This window comes from Sarcophilus harrisii, chromosome 6 (assembly GCF_902635505.1).
Source record: "Sarcophilus harrisii chromosome 6, mSarHar1.11, whole genome shotgun sequence".
NCBI classification, from domain to species: domain Eukaryota; kingdom Metazoa; phylum Chordata; class Mammalia; order Dasyuromorphia; family Dasyuridae; genus Sarcophilus; species Sarcophilus harrisii.
The window spans coordinates 8674585-8695400 of record NC_045431.1 but is presented as its reverse complement, the minus strand read 5'-3'; the positions used below and the strand labels follow the sequence as shown (position 1 = coordinate 8695400).

General features: G+C 51.9%; 1 protein-coding gene across 3 annotated transcripts in view; it reads left to right on the top strand.

The window, feature by feature from the left end:
- FAM184B (family with sequence similarity 184 member B) overlaps positions 1-20816 on the top strand; it is a 77372-nt gene that overhangs the window by 37917 nt on the left and 18639 nt on the right. For all 3 annotated transcript variants that reach the window (XM_031942960.1, XM_031942959.1, XM_031942961.1), the window contains exons 2-6: positions 3553-4236; positions 5135-5270; positions 6433-6560; positions 9062-9271; positions 15066-15176. In XM_031942960.1, coding sequence (XP_031798820.1) covers positions 3553-4236; positions 5135-5270; positions 6433-6560; positions 9062-9271; positions 15066-15176 — 1269 coding nt within the window. The remainder of the gene's footprint in view (positions 1-3552; positions 4237-5134; positions 5271-6432; positions 6561-9061; positions 9272-15065; positions 15177-20816) is intronic.

The following is a 20816-nucleotide window of genomic DNA, read 5'->3' as shown; positions in this document are numbered from 1 at the left end:
CACTTTATTTCCAGACTCCCTGCATATTCATGGTGTTTCCCAAGCCTGGGACTTGCTCCCTGTTCTCAGCCTGGGCTACACTGGTGCCCTTCGAATCTTAGCTAAAATCCCACCTGCCTCAAGAAGCACTTTCCAATCGCCCTTAATGTTAGCTCTGGCTCTCTTGGTTGTCTCTTGTCAGATAAGTGGAAGATCAAAAAGATCTCTGGACCCCAAAGCTGGGTGGTGTGCCTATCCCTTAATAAGCCTAATCCCTAGGTTAGAATTCTGATCAAATTCTCACCTGCCTCTTTCCATCTTAATTAAATTTTCTTTCTTTCTCTCTGTTATCTTCTCTATTGAATCCTTCCCATCTTTTCAGGTCTTCCCAATCTTAAAAAAAAGTCTGCTTTTGATCCTCTTCTCCATCTAGGAAATTGTACTGTCTCTTCCCCTTCCCCATCCAGCTTTTGTAATGTGTTTTTTTTTTTTTTTGCAAATATTTTAATATTTATTGTCTTTATATCTTTTTTTTTAATAATTATAACTTTTTATTGACAGAACCCATGCTTGGGTAATGTTTTATAACATTATCCCTTGCACTCACTTCTGTTCTGACTTTTCCCCTCCCTCCCTCCACCCCTCCCCCAGATGGCAAGCAGTCCTATACATGTTAAATAGTTCACAGTATATCTCTTGTTGCACAGGAAGAATTGGATTCAGATAACCCGGGAAGAAAAACCAAAATGCTAGCAGTTTACCTTCATTTCCCAGTGTTCCTTCTCTGGGTATAGCTGCTTCTGTCCATCATTGATCAATTGAAACTGAATTAGATCTTGTCTTTGTCAAAGAAATCCACTTCCATCAGAATACATCCTCATACAGTATCATTGTTGAGGTGTATAATGATCTCCTGGTTCTGCTCATTTCACCCAGCATCAGTTCATGTCAGTCTCTCCAAGCCTCTCTGTATTTATCCTGCTGGATGAATTATTATTATTATGTTCTTACAGAACAATAATATTCCATAACATTCATATACCACAATTTACCCAACCATTCTCCAATTGATGGGCATCCATTCATGTAATGTGGTTTTTATTCCTTCCTTTCTATTGAAATTCTACTTTTAAAGTGACTCCTAATCTCCACGTGGAAAGAGTGATGGATTTAGCATCTCAGGACCTAGGTTCAGATGCAGGATCTGCCATCTGGGACCTTTGGCAAATTATAACCTCTTGGGACCATCCATAAAACAAGAGGTCCAAAAGAGGTTTGGCTGGAAGCTCTCCAAAGTCCTCTCCAATTCTAAATCTTCTGACTTACATCCAATGGCCATTTTCTATTTGTAGTCCATCTTTAATAGCACTTGACCATGCTAACCATCTGCTCTTCTCTCAGTTTCAGAGAGAAGCTCTCCAACTGCTCTCCCTCTGCCTCCTTTGCTTTCTCATCAGCTTCTTTAAATTGAATATTCCCTAAATTTGCCTCTTTGGCACTTTATCATCATGGGTACTCCCTTGGCAAATAAATTTAAATGCATGGCTTCAACCAGTAGTTCTACCCTGCTGACTCCACGTTTTTATTTCTGGCTCTGACTTTATTCCCAAACTCCAGACTCACATTTCATATATATCTCATATATATAGTATAATCCTACTTTTATGTTTTTCTAGCCTTTTGGGTTCAGCGTCTCCAAACCAAGCTTTCCAATTTCTCCCTAAGTCCCGTGACACTTTCTGGCCTGAGTATTTCTCTCAGGGACACCATCTTTTATCCCATCTCCTAGGATCAAAATGTTTGTGGCATTTTTCACTCTGTCCCGCCATAGTTTTCCTTTCTTCCCTTTCATCCTTAACCCCCTAAATCTATTTTCCAAACCATCTATTGATCTGATTTTCCATTCTCTGGCTCCACTTTTATCCCATCTAAATCCAACCTTGTATTTAGCCAAAGTAACTTTACACTGTTATCTCTTGTTCTGTCCTCCCTCCCTCCTCCTGAAGCCATCCTTGCCCAATTTTCTTCTTTTTAAAAACTTTTTAAGAAAACTTTTTATTTTCAAAGCATACGCACAGATATTGTGACAACATTGACTCTTGCATAGCCTTGTGTTCTAGATTTTTTCTTCCTTCCCCCCCTCCCAGATGGCAAGTGATTCAATACATGTTCAACACGGTAAAATATATGTTAAATCCAATATGTTTACACCTATTTATAGAATTCTCTTGCTGCACAAGAGAAAGCAGATGAAAAAAGAAAGCAAACAGTAAGAAAACAAAATTCGTGTCCAGTTTTTAACCCTGAATCACCCCAGCTCGCTCTCTGTTCCTGCTCACCTCCTGCCCGATGCCCACACAAGAAGCCAGGTGACTGGCCTGGGAGCTTGCTGCCCTAGTGCAAAGCTGAGTGCCCTTCGGTTTGCGCTGCACTCCTCTCGGCACTAGATTGTGCCGAGAATGGAGCGCCCAGAAGAGGGAGCAAGATGGCAGCGGGCCTTGGCAGCATCCCGTTGAGGGGATGTTCAGGGGGCTTAGCCTAGGGAGGGAAGATGTAGGGGGTGGAAGGCGAGGCTTTAATACGGGAAGGATTGTCACAGGGAAGGGATTCCATTTCCTCCTGTCTGGTCCCGGAGAACAGAGCTGGGAGCAGTGGGCGGAAGTTGCCCAAAGCCGGACTTAGGTGTGACGAAGAAAACTTCCCTAACTTTCTGAGTTGTCCCCGAATGGGACGGTTCCGTTGGCAGGGCGGCTTCTCCCTCAGTCCTCCAGCAAAGGTGGACCAGACCCCCGGATGTCCAGGGACTAAAGGGCCTCGGGCCTCGGCGAAACAAGGGAACAGGCAGCATTTATGAAGCGCCAGGCTCCGCACTAGACCGGGGGACACCCAGATGAAGGATCCCGCAGCCAGGGTGCCGCTGGGGCGGGCCGCGGGTAAATCCGCCTCAGAGCTTGCTCCGGGGTGGCCCCGGGCGCGTCCCTGAGCCCCAGGACCAGCGGCACAACACATGCAATCCGAGCATGTTGGCGGCCCAGGCCGGCCAATGTTGGGAGAGGGACGCCCCCATTTCCCGGCAGAGGTTTCCCAGGGAGGAGCCGCCATCCAGGGCCACTGCTCCTGCCTGGGGCTCTGAGATGCTGGGCGGGTCAGTGGTGGCCCGGGAGAGGATCGGGCTTTGAGAAGGGCTTTTTCTCCACCGGAGTAGGGATAGCCATAACGGCGATGCCTTTTATCTCATTCATGCATGCTTCTATATAGCTTTCTGTGTTGTTTGTTTCTTTTTGCGGAGCTAATTGGGGCTAAGGGGCTTGCCCAGGGCCCCGCAGCTAGGAAGTGTTAAGCGTCTGAGACCCGGTCTGAACTCGGACCTTCCGACTTCAGGGCTGTGCTCTGCCCTCTGCACCTCCAGGCTGCCCCAAGTAGCATTTTAAGAGAGAACAGTGATAGGGCCGATTTCCGCTCCTCGGCCCATCTCGGCCCCAACGGTAACGACATTCTGGCGCAGCTGGGCAGGTGCCGCGGGGGCGTCTGGGACCCGGCTCAGAGCGCCTTTTGTGTCCCGCCCGCCCCCAGGTGATTTACGCCCTGAACGCGCGCCACGATGAGTACGAGGCCAGCGTGGAGGCCCTGCGAGAGGCGCACCAAGACGAGCTGGAGAGCGCCGTGGCCGAGACCAGGGCCGAGCTGCTGCAGGGCCAGGGCGGCGCGGCCGAGCGCGGCCTGCAGAAGCGCGTGCACGCGCTGGAGAGCGCCCTGGAGGAGCAGAAGAGGCTGACGGAGGAGGCCCTGGCCGAGTCCGCCCTGTACAAGAAGCAGGCCCAGGACCGAGAGCCCGGAGCCGAGGCGCCCGCGTCCCCGGAGGCGCCGGGCCCCGACCGGAGCCCCCCGAAGGAAGGCCCGGGCCCGCAGGCCGACGCGGCCCCGAGCCACCGCGAGGAGATGCAGAGGGCGCACCGGGAGCTGGAGAAGCTGCGCGCCGAGAACCGGCAGCTGAGCAAGGACTACGCGCTGCAGGCGCAGCAGCTGCAGGCCGGCTACGAGCGGGAGAGCGAGGCGGCGCGCGAGGCCGTGCAGCAGGCCGTGGCCGAGGCCCTGCGGCGCTGGCAGCAGGACGAGGCCGAGCTCCGCAAGGCCTTCCAGCTGCAGGAGATGGCCCTGCAGGCCCAGGTCCGCAGGCTGGAGGCCGACCTGCAGGCCAAGAGCCAGCGCGTCAGCGACCTCAAGAAGTACTCGCTCAAGCTCAAGGAGAAGATCCAGGTAGGAGGGGAGGGGCTTCTGCAGGGGGTGGGGCCATCGGGGGAGGGGCTTCTGTACAGGGGGTGGCCGGCGGGGAGGGGCTTCTGCACGGGGTGGGGCCAGCAGGGGCTTATGCAGGGGGTGGGGGCGGCGGGGGAGGGGCTTCTGCAGGGGGTGGGGGCGGCGGGGGAGGGGCTTCTGCACGGGGTGGGGCCGGCGGGGAGGGGCTTCTGCACGGGGTGGGGCCAGCGGGGAGGGGCTTATGCAGGGGGTGGGCCGTCGGGGGAGGGGCTTCCGTGCAGGGGGTGGGGCCGGAGGGGAGGGGCTTATTACAGGGGTGGGGCCGGAGGGGAGGGGCTTATTACAGGGGTGGAGCCAGCGGCGGGAGGGAAAGCTGGGGGCAGGGGATGCACAGGGAGCCGTCTTCCACCTCCTCCATCCTTTCATCCATTTCTTGTCAAGTGTCTTGGCCGCCCTCTGACTGAGCATGTAACTACCGGCTCTTAGGAGCTGCTTTGGGCCGGCCCGAGCCCGGGGTTGAGCACAGCCACGGCCGCTCTGAGCTCTGGGCCCTCCGCCCTCTCCGCCACGTGGCTCGGGCGGGCCCTGTAGCCAGCAGACGGCCAGGGAGGCCGGCCCGGGGCCACAGAAAGGGCCGCTCTGGGCCAGAGGGGGATGGGCCCTCCTCGGGCCGCCCTGTAGCCAGCAGACGGCCAGGGAGGGCGGGCCCTGGGCGTGCAGCGAGGCCGGCCTCGGGCCACAGAAAGGGCCGCTCTGGGCCGGAGGGGGATGGGCCCTCCACCCTCTCCGCCACGTGGCTCGGGCCGGCCCTGTAGCCAGGCCAGGGAGGCCGGGCCCTGGGCGCGCAGCGAGGCCGGCCTCGGGGCCACAGAAAGGGCCGCTCGGACGTTTCTTGCAGGACTTGGACGTGCAGCTGAGGGCAGCGCAGCGGGAAAACCTGGAATCCAAGAGCACGGCCAAGCTCCTTGGCGAGAAACTGGCGGCGGCCACGGAGAAGCTCACGCTGCAGGAGCGCCGCGTCCTGCAGGAGACGGGTGAGGGCCCAGAGCGCGAGGCCGGCTGGCGGGGATGGAGGCCGGCTGGGGACCCGGAGCCCGGGGGCACGGGGAGAGATGGAAGGGACCCCGAGGCCGCGGGACCCCTGGGGAAACTGAGGCCCGGAGAACAAGGCGCCTGGCAACTGGAAAACCGGCGCAGCCGCCTTTGTGCCACTATTCCCCCACACCGGCGGCAGCGGCCGAAGCAGGCCCGGAGCAGGCTGTCCCGTCACCCTGGGGGCTCCCGGGGGGGGGGGGGGCGCTCCGAACCGAGCTGTGGGGGCCCCAGCGATGGCCCTCTGGCCCCCAGGACTAGCTTAGTGTGGGGCTGAGCCCCCGCGGGAAGGGAGGGGCTGCCCCCACAGGAAAACAGGCTCTCCCCAGTTACCCGGAGCCTCAGCCCCTCACCTTCTCTTCCCCTGCTTAGTGGGGAGGTCCCCGGGTGGGTCAGTGCCCCCAAGTGCCGGACGCTGGGGAAGGGGACACTGGGCCGGGGGTCAGGCCCCCCCAGTGAGAAGGCTGGGAGGGGGGCCCTGCTGGGGTCACAGATGGGGGGCTGGGGAGAGAACTGCCACTAAGTGCTGGGCACTCCCACCCCCAAGGATGCTCTCAGGGAGACGAGACAAGGCCGAGCAGCCCGGGCAGGCCAAGGGAGTGGGGGGGGGGGGGAGCCTTAGAACAGTGGTTCTCAAACTTCTGTTTTCGGTATCTTTATCCTATTAGAAATGACTGAGGGTCTCTCCAAAGCGTTCTTGTTTATCTGGGTTCTATTTATAAGCATTTACCATATTGGAAATATAAACTCTTTTGGAATTTGTAGACCCTCTAAAAGGCTTTCAGAGGTCCCAGGATTCTCTAGACCAGACTTTGAGAACCACTGGCTTAGCGGGTCAGAGGTCACGCCAGCTGCAGGCCCGAGAAGGTCGCCCTAGAACCCCCAGAGCCCCAGGCTGGACTTGCCGGGGTGGGGTATGCTCTAGCTTCACGGGTCACACCTGGGAGGGCCTGGAAGAAGCTGCACGGGGAGCGGGAAGGAGGGAACATGAATGGGGCGCACTCTAGACCCAGAGGCAGCCCAGCCCGAGGTGGGGAGCAGGAGGTCAGAGCTGTGGAGGGCTTGGGGGGGGGGGCCGAGGCTGAGGCGCTTCTGTGTCCACAGATGAGATGAAGACCTTGCTCAGCTCCCAGAGTGACGCGGGTGTCTTCAGAGCCCCCAGTTTCTGCCGGCAGCAGGAGCAGCAGCCCCCCACCGAGTGCGCATGCACCCAGAGGAGTGAAGGAGCTCAGGTAGGTGACCCGATGGTTTGGGTGCTGGGGAAGTCGGGGCGGGAGGCAGAGCAGAGTTTGAGTCACTTCATGTTACTGGGCCCCTGCCTTCTAGCCCCCTTCTTAAGGAGGGGTGCCCCCCGGGAGGGAAGTGCAGGGCTGTGGGAGAAATAATCAGAGAGGGCGCAGGGGAGGCCTTGGGGGGCTCGGGCGCCGGAGCGTGCCGGGGGGAGGGCCAGCAGAGCTTGGGAGAGTGGAGGGCGCACTGGAGTGAAGGACAGCAACAGCAGTTCTGGCTGAAGCAGTCACTCCACCATTTACAAATACAACCACCCTCATTCCTCGCAAGCAACTTGGAAGACAGACCTGTCATTGTCCCATTTTATAGCTGAGGAAACCGAGGCAGTCGGCGGGGAGATGGCTTGCTCAGGTCACACGTCTGGGTAGTGGCGGAGGCCGGATCTGAACTCAGAACTTCAGACCTGTGACCCAGCAGCCTCCCCGTGGGGTGCTGGGAATGCAGAGCTCCTCCAGGGAGGGGCACAAAGTCGGTCTGGAAAGGCCAGCGGAGGCCAGGTGTCAGAGGCCCGAGGGGTTTGGTTCTGGAGCCCGGAGGAGCGCGGCAGATCGGGGCGGGACGGTCTGCGCTGCTCTTTCTGAGTCTCCCTGTGGAGCCGGTCCCAGAGTCCCAGAACAGGAGCGTGACCTCACTCAAGCGCTGACTGCGCGCGGCCTCACCTCGGGCACGGAGGGATTCCATCCTGCCGACAGCCAGCGGCCTCTGAGAGCCAGAGGGGGATCCCTCGTCCAGCAGTTCTCTTGGGGTGCTCATGAGTGTCCCCCAAAGGCAGAAACAGGAGCGAGTGTGAGCCTGTCGGTGGGCTTCTTGCCCCACCTCTGGGTTCAGATTGGCCTGATTTACAGGCAGAGTGAGCTCTGTTGGGTGGGATTCACAGCCCTGCTTATTCCACCCCTCCACATGTCTGAAGGCCCTGTCGCTGAGCCTGGCCGGCCCGGGGGCTGTAGCTGAGCCTGGGCAGTCTGGGCCCCATTGCTGAGCCCAGCCAGTCTGGGCCCCGCCGCTTTGTCGGGCCAGTCTGGTCCCTCGTCAGGAACTTTGCTCTTCAGCCACTTCCTTGACTGGTCGGAGCCAGCTCAGCAAGCCGTCTCACCCCCTCCTTCATCCGGTTCTGACGGCGTCTGTGTTAGCCAGACTGTGTGTCCTCCTCTCGGGGGCGTTCAGAGAGAAATGAGGTTTCTCGGGGCAGCCGTTCAGTGGGGAAGGAACAAGACGCCGCTCCTTGAGGCGGGTTCTCCCCTTACCCAGAGTAGAGTCAGCCTGTAGAAGACGGACCGGAGGACCTGGGACAATTAAAGGGAGAGATGGAGCTCCGGCTGGGAGCTGAAAGAAGAGCCTGAGGAGGGCCCAAAAGGGGGAAAGGGCAACACTGAGCAGGAAAAGAGGAGGAAAAGTCCTGCGGGCCTCAGGCTCACAGGCTCACCGGACGACGCCTCACGGCAGGTTTGCTGAATAACAGATGGGTCTCATACAAGGAGGATGGAAGCGGAGATCATGGTCCGTTCCCCCCATATCGGACCCCAAAGTCAGACACGGCTGTTCCTGAAACGTTGGGTCTCCCAAGACAACAAGAGCCCAATCCTACGGGGTCGGGGGCCGTGCAGCTTGGGCTCAGGCGGACGAAGGAGCTGGCTCAGCAGACCTGGACTCGAGGGAGATACATAGAAAGGACCCCAAGGAGCAAGAGGGCTCAGCAAAGGGAGGGGACAAGGCGGAGGGAAACCCTGAGATTTATGCACTCAGAAAAGGAGTGGGCAGGGCCAGCGTGGAGGTTGGGCCAGATGCTGTCTAGACACAAGGACAGTGGGAGCTGAGGAGACAGATAGAGAGACAGGGAGGTGGACAGAGAAAAAAAAAGGAGAGGGGAGAGAGACAGAGAGAGGTGGGGAACAGAAAAAGGGAGAGGAGGGGGACAGAAAGAGAGAGAGATAAGAGAGACAGAGATGGAGGGAGAGATACACAGGAGAAATAAACAGGAGAAGAGAGACAGAGTAGTAGATGAATAGACAGAGTGAGTCAACATTTTAAGTGCTTATTGTGTGCTGGGCACAGGGCTAAGGACTGGGATACAAAACTATTAAGTAAAAGAATCTCTAAAATGTCCAAGATAAAAAGCTTATAAAATGCACTATACCTTGTAACGGCTGCTGTAAAAGTCAGCATATCAGCAGTGGAAAGAGTTGTACAGAAGAGAACAAGTGAATTTTCTATTTGGAGTGCTCTACTTTCTCTCCGTCTCTTCCTCCCCTTCTCTGGTGCCTCTTTCTGTCTCTGTCTTTCCCTTCTCTCTCTGTCTCTTTTCATCTCTCTCTGTCTCTCTCCTTTCTCTGTGTGTGTGTGTGTCTCTATCTTTCTCTGTCTCTCTCTCCCTCTTTGTCTCTCCACCTCTCTGCATCTCTCTCTGACTTTCCTCATGTGCACATGTGTATTTATGTGTCTCCAGTCCCAGGAAGCTGGAGCTTCTTTGGAGAGAGAATACGTGAAGCAGAAACAGGAGCTGCAGCTTCAGAAAATGCGGCACCAGACGGAGGAGATGAGAACGCACCTCAGGGAGCAGCTGGTGAAGGGCCTGGAGGACCTGGTGAAGAAGCACTCCGTGGAAATCAAGGCTGCGCAGTCCTCGGTGGAAGTGGACAGAAAGAAGCTACAGAAGGTGAGCCTCGCAGGCCTCGGTTATCGCCCGCGCCTCCGGCCTTGCTTTGCGTCTGCCCAGGGCCCGGCACAGGGCAGGCCGGCGCGCTCGACTCCCCATCGCCTGTGTGTGCGTAAGTGTAGACGTTTCTACACCAGCAGATTTAAGTGTTTACACAGACTCTGGTCCAGCGCTCGCTCCCCCTGTGGGCCTGGAGCGCTGCCACTTTGGGTTCCCATCCACATCCGCCATCAATCATGGACTTTTTGATCTCTCTTTGCCGAGGGAGGGTCTCGGAGCACGTCTGTGGGCCATGTGTGCTTACACGTATATTGGGTGCAGTGATGACAATAGTTCCGGGCCCTGCACCAACCACTCCACAGTAACCCTGGGAGGCAGTAAAATGGTCCCCATTTTACAGGTGAGGAGACTGAGGCAGACGGCAGCTAAGTGACTCACCCCGGGTCACAGAGCTAGAAAGTGTCTCAGCTGTGGACCCTGCATGTCCTTCTAGGGGCATCTTCATTGGGCTGAAGGAAGGGGGTTGTGGGTGGTTGGCCCCAGGGCAGGTGACCTTTCTGTGTCCTAGAGAATTCCACCTAAGTCTCAATGGGAGCCAGGTCTTCCTGGCTCTGGGAACTGGGCCGTGCCCTTCGCTCCCTCTGGCTGCCGCAGTTATGTGTATTAATAATAAGTCACACGATGATATCATGAAGCCGTGTGCATGGAATGAATGTAAAGCACAGCTAGTCGTTAGCATGTAGCACTGCTCACAGGCACAGTGTTATCATCACTGCCTTCCCTACGGTTTAAAGTGGCTGTGGGTCTGACCCAGAGAGCGCATCCGGCGGTACCGGGCCCATGGGCCTGGGTCGGGCCTGCCCTTGGAGCCCTGTCCCCGGGACCGCCCTCTCCCTGGGCCGCGACCGGCCAAGGCCCCCAGGATGCCACAATGCGCCAGCACCCCTTGGCCAGCCAGACTCTTGTCTCCGCGGTGGAGCCACAGGTTGCCCTGGTAACGTGCTCGCTCCATAAGGGGCTGAAGGTATAAATCTCACTAAAAGTCCCGTCGCCGTTCCGCTGCCGGCTGGAGAAATGAATCATGTCGAAATCATCCGCACTCCCTCCTTTTTTTTTTTTTTTTTTGGCCCATTTCTGGTTTTTGCAAAGATTCTCTTTCCCAGGTGACTTCAGCCTGGAATTGAAATGAGACACAAAATCTGGGAAGAGAAAGCTGCCCTTTGCTGAAAGCTTGGGCTTGCAGACTCAAAATGACCTCCATTCTCCCCTGTGTTGCACAGGCACTATCTCCCGGCCACCTTGAGTTTGGGGGGCAGACAGGTCTGCCCGGCACCCTGCGTGTCATTTTAGGGGCATCTTCATTGGGCTGAAGGAAGGGGGTTGTGGGTGGTTGGCCCCAGGGCAGGTGACCTTTCTGTGTCCTAGAGAATTCCACCTAAGTCTCAATGGGAGAAATGGCAGCTTCTTATATGATCCTAGAATGGGGAACCGATGGGGGCTTGTGGAAATCATCGTCTAAATTAATAAGAAGCCCAAAGAGAGTTTGCTATCATGCACGTACATACACACACGTATGTTCCTTTTCCTACCCCTTGGGCTGTGAAGAAACAGATTGTTCTGTCTAGATTTATTCAACCATTTAAAAGAAAATGGAGCATTATTCAGCTCGGCCTAAAATGCCTTTGAAGATTTCCTTCAAGAGGAAAGTTGGGAAATCTCCTCAATCTATCTAGGTGAAGAGTAAAAAAGACAAAGGTGGCCAGGTCACAAGGAAACTGAAATTACTCCAAATCCAGGGCTGTCCCCACTGGTCCATACTGCTTATGTAACATCAAAATTAACCAGTCATTTTCATATTCATACCTGACATGTATAGGCTTTTGTTCTCTAAAACCTGCTTCTGAAATCTTTCCATTTAAGGGTCGTATAATATGTTGACTGGTTTTCTATCATCCCCTTACTTAGAGGGATCCCCTTTACATTTTTAAAATGATTTTTTTATTAAATCTTTTTATTTTCAAAATATATGCATGGATCATTCTTCGACATTAACCCTTGCAACACCTTGTGTTCCAGTTCTCCCCACTTCTCTCATCCCCTCCCCTAGCTGGCAGATAGTCCAATATATGTTAAACATGGTGGAAATATATGATAAATCCAATATATGCATACATATTTACACAGCTACCTTGCTGCACAAGAAAAATTGGATCAAAAAGGAAAAAAAAAAATGAGAAAGGGAACAAAATGCAAGCAAACAACAGAGAGGATGAGAATGCTGTGTTGTGGTCTACACTCAGCTCCCACGGTCCTCTCTCTGGGTGCAGATGGCTCTTTTCAACACTGAACCATTGGAACTGGTTTGAATCCTCTCAGAGCCACGTCCATCAGAATCGATAATCTTATAATTTTGTTGTTGCCGTGGACACTGAGGATCACACATTTTAGATTTTGAACAGACCTTAGAAATAAATCAAGACCAGACTTTTCACCTTACACATAAAGAATTGTGGGACTGGAGGAACTGACTGACTTGGTTAAGGTGACACAAGATCCAGTGAGCCCTTCCTTGCTTAGCTAGAAGTCAGCTCCCATAGGGATTCAATTTTTAAAAATCATTGTTCAGGTTGTATGTGGGGTAAGCTGACTCGCAGTGGATTAAACTCTATATCTGCAGTCTTGCATGGTCATAATATGTCTAGAAACAGATGCATAGAACACTCAAGATAGAAGCCATCGCCTTAGACCTAGAGGTCATCTCCTTTCAGAGGGGAGGAAATCAGGAACAAAAGCTGTGACCAGCGGAGCTGGGATCATGCAGGGGGTCAGTGGGACGTGAGTCTGGCCCTCCTAGATCCTGCTTTGTGCCCGTCACCCCCAGGTCCCCTTCTGCCCCTCTGAGCTGCATCTTCTCCCCATAAATAGGACTCATCTTTGAGGTTTGAATGCTCATCCAGTCTCGTGTTGAAGCGGGGAGCAGATAAAGAAGAGGCAGGCCCGGGAATGGGGGACCTCCGCTTGTTTCTAACTGGGCCATTCATTCACTCCCTTGGGATTGGTCAAGCGCCGCCCACGTACAAGGTGCTGGATGCTCTGAAGGGCCCTGAGGAGGAGGAGGTTGGAGCTGTCTCCTTATGGAGATTGTCATTTAGTTGGGAAGGTAAAAAGGGACTTTGTAAGTGCCATGGAAATGGGACAAGGGAAATCACTCTTACCGAGGGCCAGTCCCCCAGGTCCCAGTCTTCCCTGTAAGGTAGGAGGGGAAAGGGCCCGGATCAGAAGATGTCTAAGGTACTGCCCAGAGCTAGTGTTCTGTAAAATACCCGGGGTTCTGCTGCTTTTCTGCCCCCTCCCACTCACTCCCTTTAACAAGGACCCATTTCCACAGCACTTTGTTTTATGGACCTTCCTGACAGGTCCTGGGAGCAAGCGCAAGCCTTTCGTAGGTGAGCAGACGGGCGCAGAGAGGTCTGACTTGGCTGTGATCGCAGGCCTGGTGCATGGGGGACTGAGCTGTGGTCCCTCCTTGCTCTCACACCTGTGACTCTGTGAGGGGGATGCACTCGGTAGCCCGTGGGAATCTCCTAGACTTGGAGGTCCGTGGTTCCTATCTTGACCTTGACCTCTCTCTTCCGTGGGACATGGATGCTGCTGAATTTCGCCTAGATTGAGTAGAGTTCAGAACCCTCCCGAATCTTCAAGGTCATTTTAGGCTCAGTTGGATATTGGTACTTAAAAAAGATTATTGAATGAATAATAATATAGATTATTCATTCATCGTCATTCATATTCATCATAATATTCATAATTAATAAATCTAGAGAGAGCAGCCTGTTTGTTCATAGTCAGCTGGTAGGAGAAGCACACGCGTGTGTCTGTCTGTCTGTAGATGCATGTGTACGTACGGATGACGGATGGGCTCCTAGAACAAATGGCTGGCAGAACTCCTGCCAAGTTCTGCAGGACCGAAGTTTAAGTTTTCCAACACCAAAAAGCTATGCTGAACCAACCCCCCACCACCCCCCCCACTCCTGGACAATTCGATTTTGAGCTCTTCCCCATAAGGCAGCTACCATGGCTGGTTCCTGCGATTGATTTCCATTGTATCATGGGAAGCTTGGTACCGAAAGTAAAAATAGAAAGTCATTTTCTGAGGTTCCTGATCTTTTCTCAGAATGACTTTTAATTTCTCTTTGTCACTCACGTGAATATGTTTAGGCAGAGTTTGAGAGTATTTATATCTATAGCAAGATGAGTTTTAAATAACCCGTGGAGAAAAAATTCAAAATATTAGCTGAAGGCTTATTTTGAGAGTTACCTGAGAAGAAGAAGAGCAACCATTCCCTCAACGCTTTTTGGAAACATGGTGCATTTCACTTGCCCCTTGGAGGGAAGTGCTATTATCATTATTCTTCAGATGAAGAAAGTGGGGGACATGAAGAGTGAGTGGGGGCTCGGGGTCCCATAGTTGCTGGGTCTCCGAAGCTGAACGTCAGCCTTGGTTGACTCCAGGTCAGGGTTTTGTCGGTGTCCGGGCCGTGTCATGTTGGGACTGTGTAGGGGTGTCTTTGGGGAATAAGACCTCCGGTTTCCCAGAGATCTTTGGGGGCTCTCTAGGGCAGTGCTGCTTGACCTTGGAGTTAAAGCCCCAGAGGCAGCCCCTGGCACTGCCCTTCCAGAGTCTCTCTGGTCATTTGTGAATAATTCATTTGCTGTCCCTGGCTCTTAGTTTCTTTCTGTGAATTAGGGATAATAATGGTGTCTCTACAAGGTGCTTAACAGTATTGACTGAGCACCTACTATGTGCCAGTTTTTGTGCTCAGCACTGGGGATGCAGAGAGAGGCAGAAGGCAGCCCAGGAAGAGCTGACAACCAGCAAACAAATATAGACGGGCTGTCTATGTGATAAATAGGAAGTTATGAGCAGAGGGAAGGCTCTAGAAGTAAAAGAGGCTGGAAAGCCTTCCAAGGAAGGGGATTTAGTTGCAACTTAAGCCGAGGAAATGCTTCTTTTTTATCCCTCATCTCCATCCTCCTGAGGTCCTGTGGTCTACCCAGGCTCCTCACCCCCAGCGGGCGATCCTGCATGATTTGTCTTAGGGTAAAACTGGCTCCAGTTTGCTTCAGGTTCCTTGAGGGCTCCGGTTGGGCCGTCTGACTTTGGGCCAGGAATGACATGTTGCTTTAGAACAGGCGTTCCATGATGGTCTGGCGGTTCTGCTCCCTTAATGAGCAGAGGAGGCGGTTTCAGGTGGGGGGGAGAAGGGGAGGAGGAGATGGCTCAGGTTCTGCATTTCCTTGGGTCCTTTTAGCTCCTGATTATTAACTGGCGTCATGATGAAAGCCGTCTTGGTCATTTAATTGGGTATTTTTCATTAGCTCGGCCTCCTCCCAGTCCCACAGCTTGCCGGCCCCGTCGCCCACCTGGCCCTTGTGCTTTTGTGCTCCCAGCAGGCTTACCTGGACACCTCAGCCTGTCACCTGAATCTCCCATGTGGTCCTGGGCCTCTCTGCCCTTAGAAGGGGCAGTGAAAAGGGCCCTGAGTTAGTGTTGTCTCTCTGTCACTCACTTCTGGTGTCTGCGTGTGGAAGCTAGTTCACCACATGGGACTCGGTTTCTGGGTCTGTAACATGGGAGGCTTTGCTCAGATGACTTTCCGGCTGGTCCCTCCCAGCTCTCCATCTAGGGTCCCGTGTCCCAGGGGCTGCAGCAGAGCAAGCTTCCCGGCTCCTTTTCCATCTCTTTGGCTGCGTTCCTGTACCTTCCTGCCTGAATGATTTCTTTCCTGTTTAGGAGGTTCAAAAGCAGTTGGAGGAAATGAAGAAGAAATCTGAGAATGAAATGAAACGCCTGGAAGAAGAGAAAGCCGCCCTGAACATGAAGCTTCAGGATTCCTTGCTTGAGGTGAGCTCTGCCGGGGTAGGGAGGGGATGCTACTAGCAGGGCCCAGCTCTCGGGCCTGGGTCAGCAAGCCCCTTAACCTTGGGATCTCCGTGTCCTCACCCACAGAACATGATCTCTGATATGAAAAGTGAACCAGGGAAAGCAATACACACAAGGCCCACAAAAACAAGGGGAGCTGGGAAAGGTAGGAAAGGGCAGCTGGGAAAGGTGGAGGAGACAGACTGATCCAAGGCTGGTCCCGGGCCACACCGGGTCCTACCTCACAACCGTGGGACCGATTTCTTTCCCCTAAAAACCGGGGACTGGGAAGTAGCACTCTCTGAATTTGTTATTCCATTGTTGGCATCACCAAAAGTTTGTATGATGAGCCTTAGCTATTGGGGCAGGATTTTCTAACCTGGAGTCCAGGAACTTATTTGTAAAAAGATTTTGATAACTATATTTTGACATTTTGCTTTCCTTTTTTATTCTATGTACTTATTTTATGCATTCAAAACTATTATTTTGAGGATTCCTTGACATAAAACAAGATCAAGAACTCTGCATTAAAGGATTTTAATTTAATTTGATCTATTCAATATCCTTCTTCCCCCTGTCCCTCTCCCCACCCCACTCCCTTTTATCCATTGTAGCAAATCTATTTAAAGGTAGAATGGTGTGCTGGGAGTCATGGAATTAACCAATCCAGACTACATTTCTAAGACTATTTTACATTAAATATGATTTAAAATGAAGCTTTTGCTTAAGGTAAAAAGCAAAGACATGGTCTTAGGCAGAGTCCATACACCCATGGGCTTTCTACTGGGCACAGGGGGCTCTTTTAGTATAAATCTGCACAGTCACAAGGGATGAGTCTGTCTCTGGGCACTATTGGACTTAGCCCAGAATTGGACAAATGCCTCTAGCATCCATAGGACATGGAGCCCAGATCTAGACTCTTATTTCCCTGCCTTAAAGTACTGAGCCTCATCTCTTTCCATTGTCCCCATTTGGGAATTCCTCTCCCTAGCTAACTTTTTAAAAAAACTTTATTTTGGGGTTTTATTTTTTACATTACAGATATTTGCAGATTGGTGAGAGGTCTCTTGTACAAAGCAAAATTAGTAATACAGGACTTGATTTGAAAATATATGCAATGCTCAGTATCTGTAGTGCTTCTCAGTTTTTTGGGTTTTTTTACATTATTTTAAAAATCAATAGGAATCTATTTTCTCTTTCCTATCGCAGTCCCAATCCCGTGGGGGAAAAAAGAGAAAGAAAAACAAATTCTTTGTAAGAAATATGCATGTACGTCTCATACTGCACCCTAAATCCATCAGCTCTTTGTCAGGAAATGAGTTATATGTGTTTCATCATCATGCGTCTCGGTAATTGTGGATATCAATCATTACTATGTCTTTGTATTGCTGTTGGCATCTTTCTGGTTTTCATTTTCCAAATGTTGATGCATTAATATCCTTTTTTGGGTTCTGCTCACTTCTCTCTCAGTTGATACAAGTTCTCCCATGTTTCTCTGAAATTTATTTTCTCATTTCTCAAATACCATCGTATTTCCGTGACATTCATATGCCACAGCTTGCTCAGCTGTTCTCCAGATGATAGACATTCCACTACAAACATTTACTTACATTTTTTAATCTGTGAGAGGTACAAGGTACAGGTTTAGCAGAGGGAGAACTGGGTCAAAAATACACCTACTTTCCCCAATGATTATAGTCGTTCACCACTCTACCCATTGTGCATCTGTGTGCCTCTTTCCCCATAACTTCTTCTACATTTATCTCTTTTCCTTTTTTTCCCAGATGGCAAAGGGTGTGAGGTAGAATCTGTTGTGATTTAGAGCATTTTTTAGATGGCAAGAGAGAGCCTGGTTTATTGGGAGTGGTCATTCCCCACGTGGAATTCCCAGAATGGCAGTGTCATCCCCCAGGGCCCATGGGCCGGCCCCGGCCATTGTCCGAAGCACTGAGATGATGTGACGCAGCTGGTGGGGAGAGGGGGGTCCCACGTGAGATCCCGGCCCTCTGTGGCAGTCGTCCACCAGCTTCTCCCGACTTACACGCCTGGGGAACATCCAGACTTCCTGTTCATTTTTCTGTGAGATTTTTGAGGGCAGGAGTCAGCAGAGGGACCCCAGATGGGCCAGCCGGACTCACAGGCGACAGAGCCCACAGGAACTAGTCCTGCAGCCGGCGTCCTGACATGATCACGGCCCCAAGAACCCCCAGTGGCTCACATCCAAACACACTTAACCCTTGCAAGGGAAGGTGGACACTTGAGGCCGGCCCCAACCCTGAAGAAGGAAGGGGACTTTGTCCCCAATAGGATGGAATCTCCTTTGGGGCAGAAACTTGCTTTTTTGGCTCACATCTTCATGGTCTAGCACAGCTTTGGGCACACAGCAGGTGCCCAATAAATGCTTGCTGATAGAATTGCTTAAAAACTAGACTTGTGATTTCATTTATGCATAGAGTTCCTGAGAAGTTTGGCTTCCTGAGCAGGAAGTCTGGCTCTTGCAGCTTTTGCAGCCTTAGAAAATTACACGGGGGTGGGGGACGATGCTGACTCTTTATCAAGGGGGCATTAGGAGTACAAGAATCAACACTTTAATCGAGGAGGAAGCCAGACCCTGCTCAGAACAACGAAGGGCAGAGTCTCAGAAGGAGAAGCACAAAGCAGTTCCCCCTGTCTTCCTGACCCCTTTCCTCCCCCTCTGCTAATGAAATGTCTACCAGGCATAGATTTAGAATTGGATTACAGATGGGGACACCGAGGCTCAGCTAGACAGTGGTGCCTGAGCGCAGATGCAGAAGCAGCTCTGTAGCCATCGTCCCCTGCACGTTTTCGTTACCGTCATCCCCCGGCCCGTCAGCATGTTTTAACACCCTTGCTCTTTGGCATCTGGGCCAGCTGGGCAGGGTCACCCACAGAGAGACCCAGTCAGTCGCCAAGGGGAGGATCTTCCCCAGACTTAGGGTTTGTCCAAGGACAGATGGAAAATTCGCCCACCTGCAATTATTGGGGTCCACTCGGGGCCTTCCCAGAGGCATCTCCCTAATTCTGCAGACTAGAATCGTCTCGGGCTTTCTAAAAGCATTTGATCTATGAAATATGTACTTTTCAGCTCTGAAGAGAATCAGTTGGGATCCTCCCTATAGTAGTCATGGTTTTTGCTGTTGTCACAGCTGATTTCTTTTTCAGATGTGCCCTGGAAGCCTAAGAACCAGAGACACAAGTTACAGGGGAGGAGCAAACTCAGAGCTTCCAAACAGTTTCTCCAGCTTTTCCCACATCTTTCAAACCTTCTCTTTGGAGCCCTGTGGCTTTCTTGTACCTAATATCCCTATGAAGATGAAGGCAAAAATCAAACCATTTTATTGAACGATTTTAAGTTTTTGTTTCTGCTTCTGCCAAACTGGTCTGCTTAAATCTATGAATGACTCGAGCCTTTAAACAGCAGCATCCCTATTCTCCTGTGTTTGTGATCTATTGACGCTCCAATCTGCATATTTATAACCTGTATATTTATATTGGATCTGTGTATTTATAACCAGGTGACTCACGGGGCTGCCATACGGGCGGGGAGTTTGCCTGTGGGTCTCCAAGTCACTTGAGATAATTGGGACATTTCTGGTTTCTTTGGCTATTCCCCCCCCCCCCAGGTTACTTATGATACCCGATATGAGCAGGCAGACATGAGCCTTGCCAGCTCCCAGGGCCCCCCGACTCGGTTTCTATATTATGAAAGATGGAGAGTCAGCAGGGCCAGCAGTAATTTGTGGTCCTTTACCTCACCTCTTTGTAAGGAACGGTTCCTAAGATGATGCAGAGCTGAAAGGAGGTCCCCTGACATTTTTCATATGAGGAAATAAGGCCATGAGATTATGGGGGTATCAAAAATGGCAGCGAGAACCAGAATTCAGACTCCCCGCACTCTCTTGGGTCACTGGGGCTCATGATAAATGTTCTTACCTTTGTTCCTCGATCGTTCTTTGTCAGCTTCTTTGTCTCTCAGAACTTCATGTTCCATTTTTGCCCTGGCTTAGAGGTCTGTAGTATGTCTGCGCCTTCACTGAGTTATTCTCGTTGCTTTTCACTTTTAATTCTCCTAAAGACTCTTCATCTTCTCCCCTTCCCCCCGACACTGGATTTCTAAGGAGGTTTAGATCCTCCTGATGGCTGGACACAAGCTGCCGCCTTGTTTGTCCCCCTCCGTGGCCACAGTCTCCCCACGAGCTGCTTCCCCGGTTTCGGGGATCCCTGTCCAAGGTGCTGCCTCCAGCATGGAGCCTTCCCTGACTCCCGAGATGGACCTTTCAGGGGTCCTGTGCACAGACCATGGTGACAGGTCATTGGTACATCTCTTATTCTCTTACCACATCTGCTGCTTCTGCCAGGCCAGGCTCTGAGCTGTTTCTCATCTCTGTGTCCCCATCATTCAGGCAAGTCACTTAACACTGTCTGCCTCAGTTTCCCCACTTGTAAAACGAGCTGGAGAAGGAAATGACACTTCGAGAGAGGGGAGGGAAGGAGGTAGAAAGATTTGGAACTTAAAATCTTTAAAGATGAATCTTAAAATTTTTTCTTGATGTGTAACTAGGAGAAAAAAACAAAATACCATAAAAAAAACCTGAAATGACAAGCCGCTCCAGTACCTCTCCAAGAAAATTCCAAATGGGGTCACAGACAACTCAGCAGTCATTACAGTGCTGCACACAGAAGGTGCTTAATAGGTGTGCCATCATTCATTAGCATGTATTGGGTATTGGAGAACTGGCCTCTGAGGTAGGAAAACCCGGGTTCAAATCCTGCCTCTGAGGCAGTGGCTGGGTGACCCTGGGCCCTTCCCTTGACCTTTCAGCAGGTCCCTACAAAAGCTGTAGAGAAGAGAAGGGGATATTTATGCACACCTGCATTTTTGATTTCCTTCACAAGCTAATTGTACAATAATTCAGAGTCTGATTCTTTTTGTACAGCAAAATAACGGTTTGGTCATGTATACTTATTGTGTATCTAAGTTATATTTTAATATATTTAACATCTACTGGTCATCCTGCCATTTAGGGGAGGGGGTGGGGGGGGTAAGAGGTGAAAAATTGGAACAAGAGGTTTGGCAATTGTTAATGCTGTAAAGTTACCCATGTATATATCCTGTAAATAAAAGGCTATTAAATAAAAAAAAAAAAAAAAAGAGAAGAGAAGGGGACTTGCCCTGAGAGAAGGGGCTTCCTCCCTGCTGGGCTCCCACCCCCCCCCCGTCCCAGTGCCCACCACGTGCCAGCCCCCGGAGAGCCAAAAATCAACTCCCCAAGGTTCCCCACCGCTCCTAGTATTGGAGAGGACTGGGGCTCATTGCCCCACATCGTAGCCATTTCTCATCCGGACCCACAGCTCTGGCTTGGGTTTCAGAACTGAAGCCCCAATTCCTCTTCATTTTACAGACAAAGAGGCAGAAACTGCAAGTTGGATTTATAATGAAAGCGAGTCACTGAAGTGAGAACCGCATCTATTAATTTCTGAGGCTTTTGTCTTCTCCTCTCTTTCCCCTCCCTCCTTCTCCACAGAAATCTGGAGTTTGGAAAAAGCATCACCTTGGCAACTAATGATCAGCCAGAGAATGGCACTGTCAAGGCTCTGGCT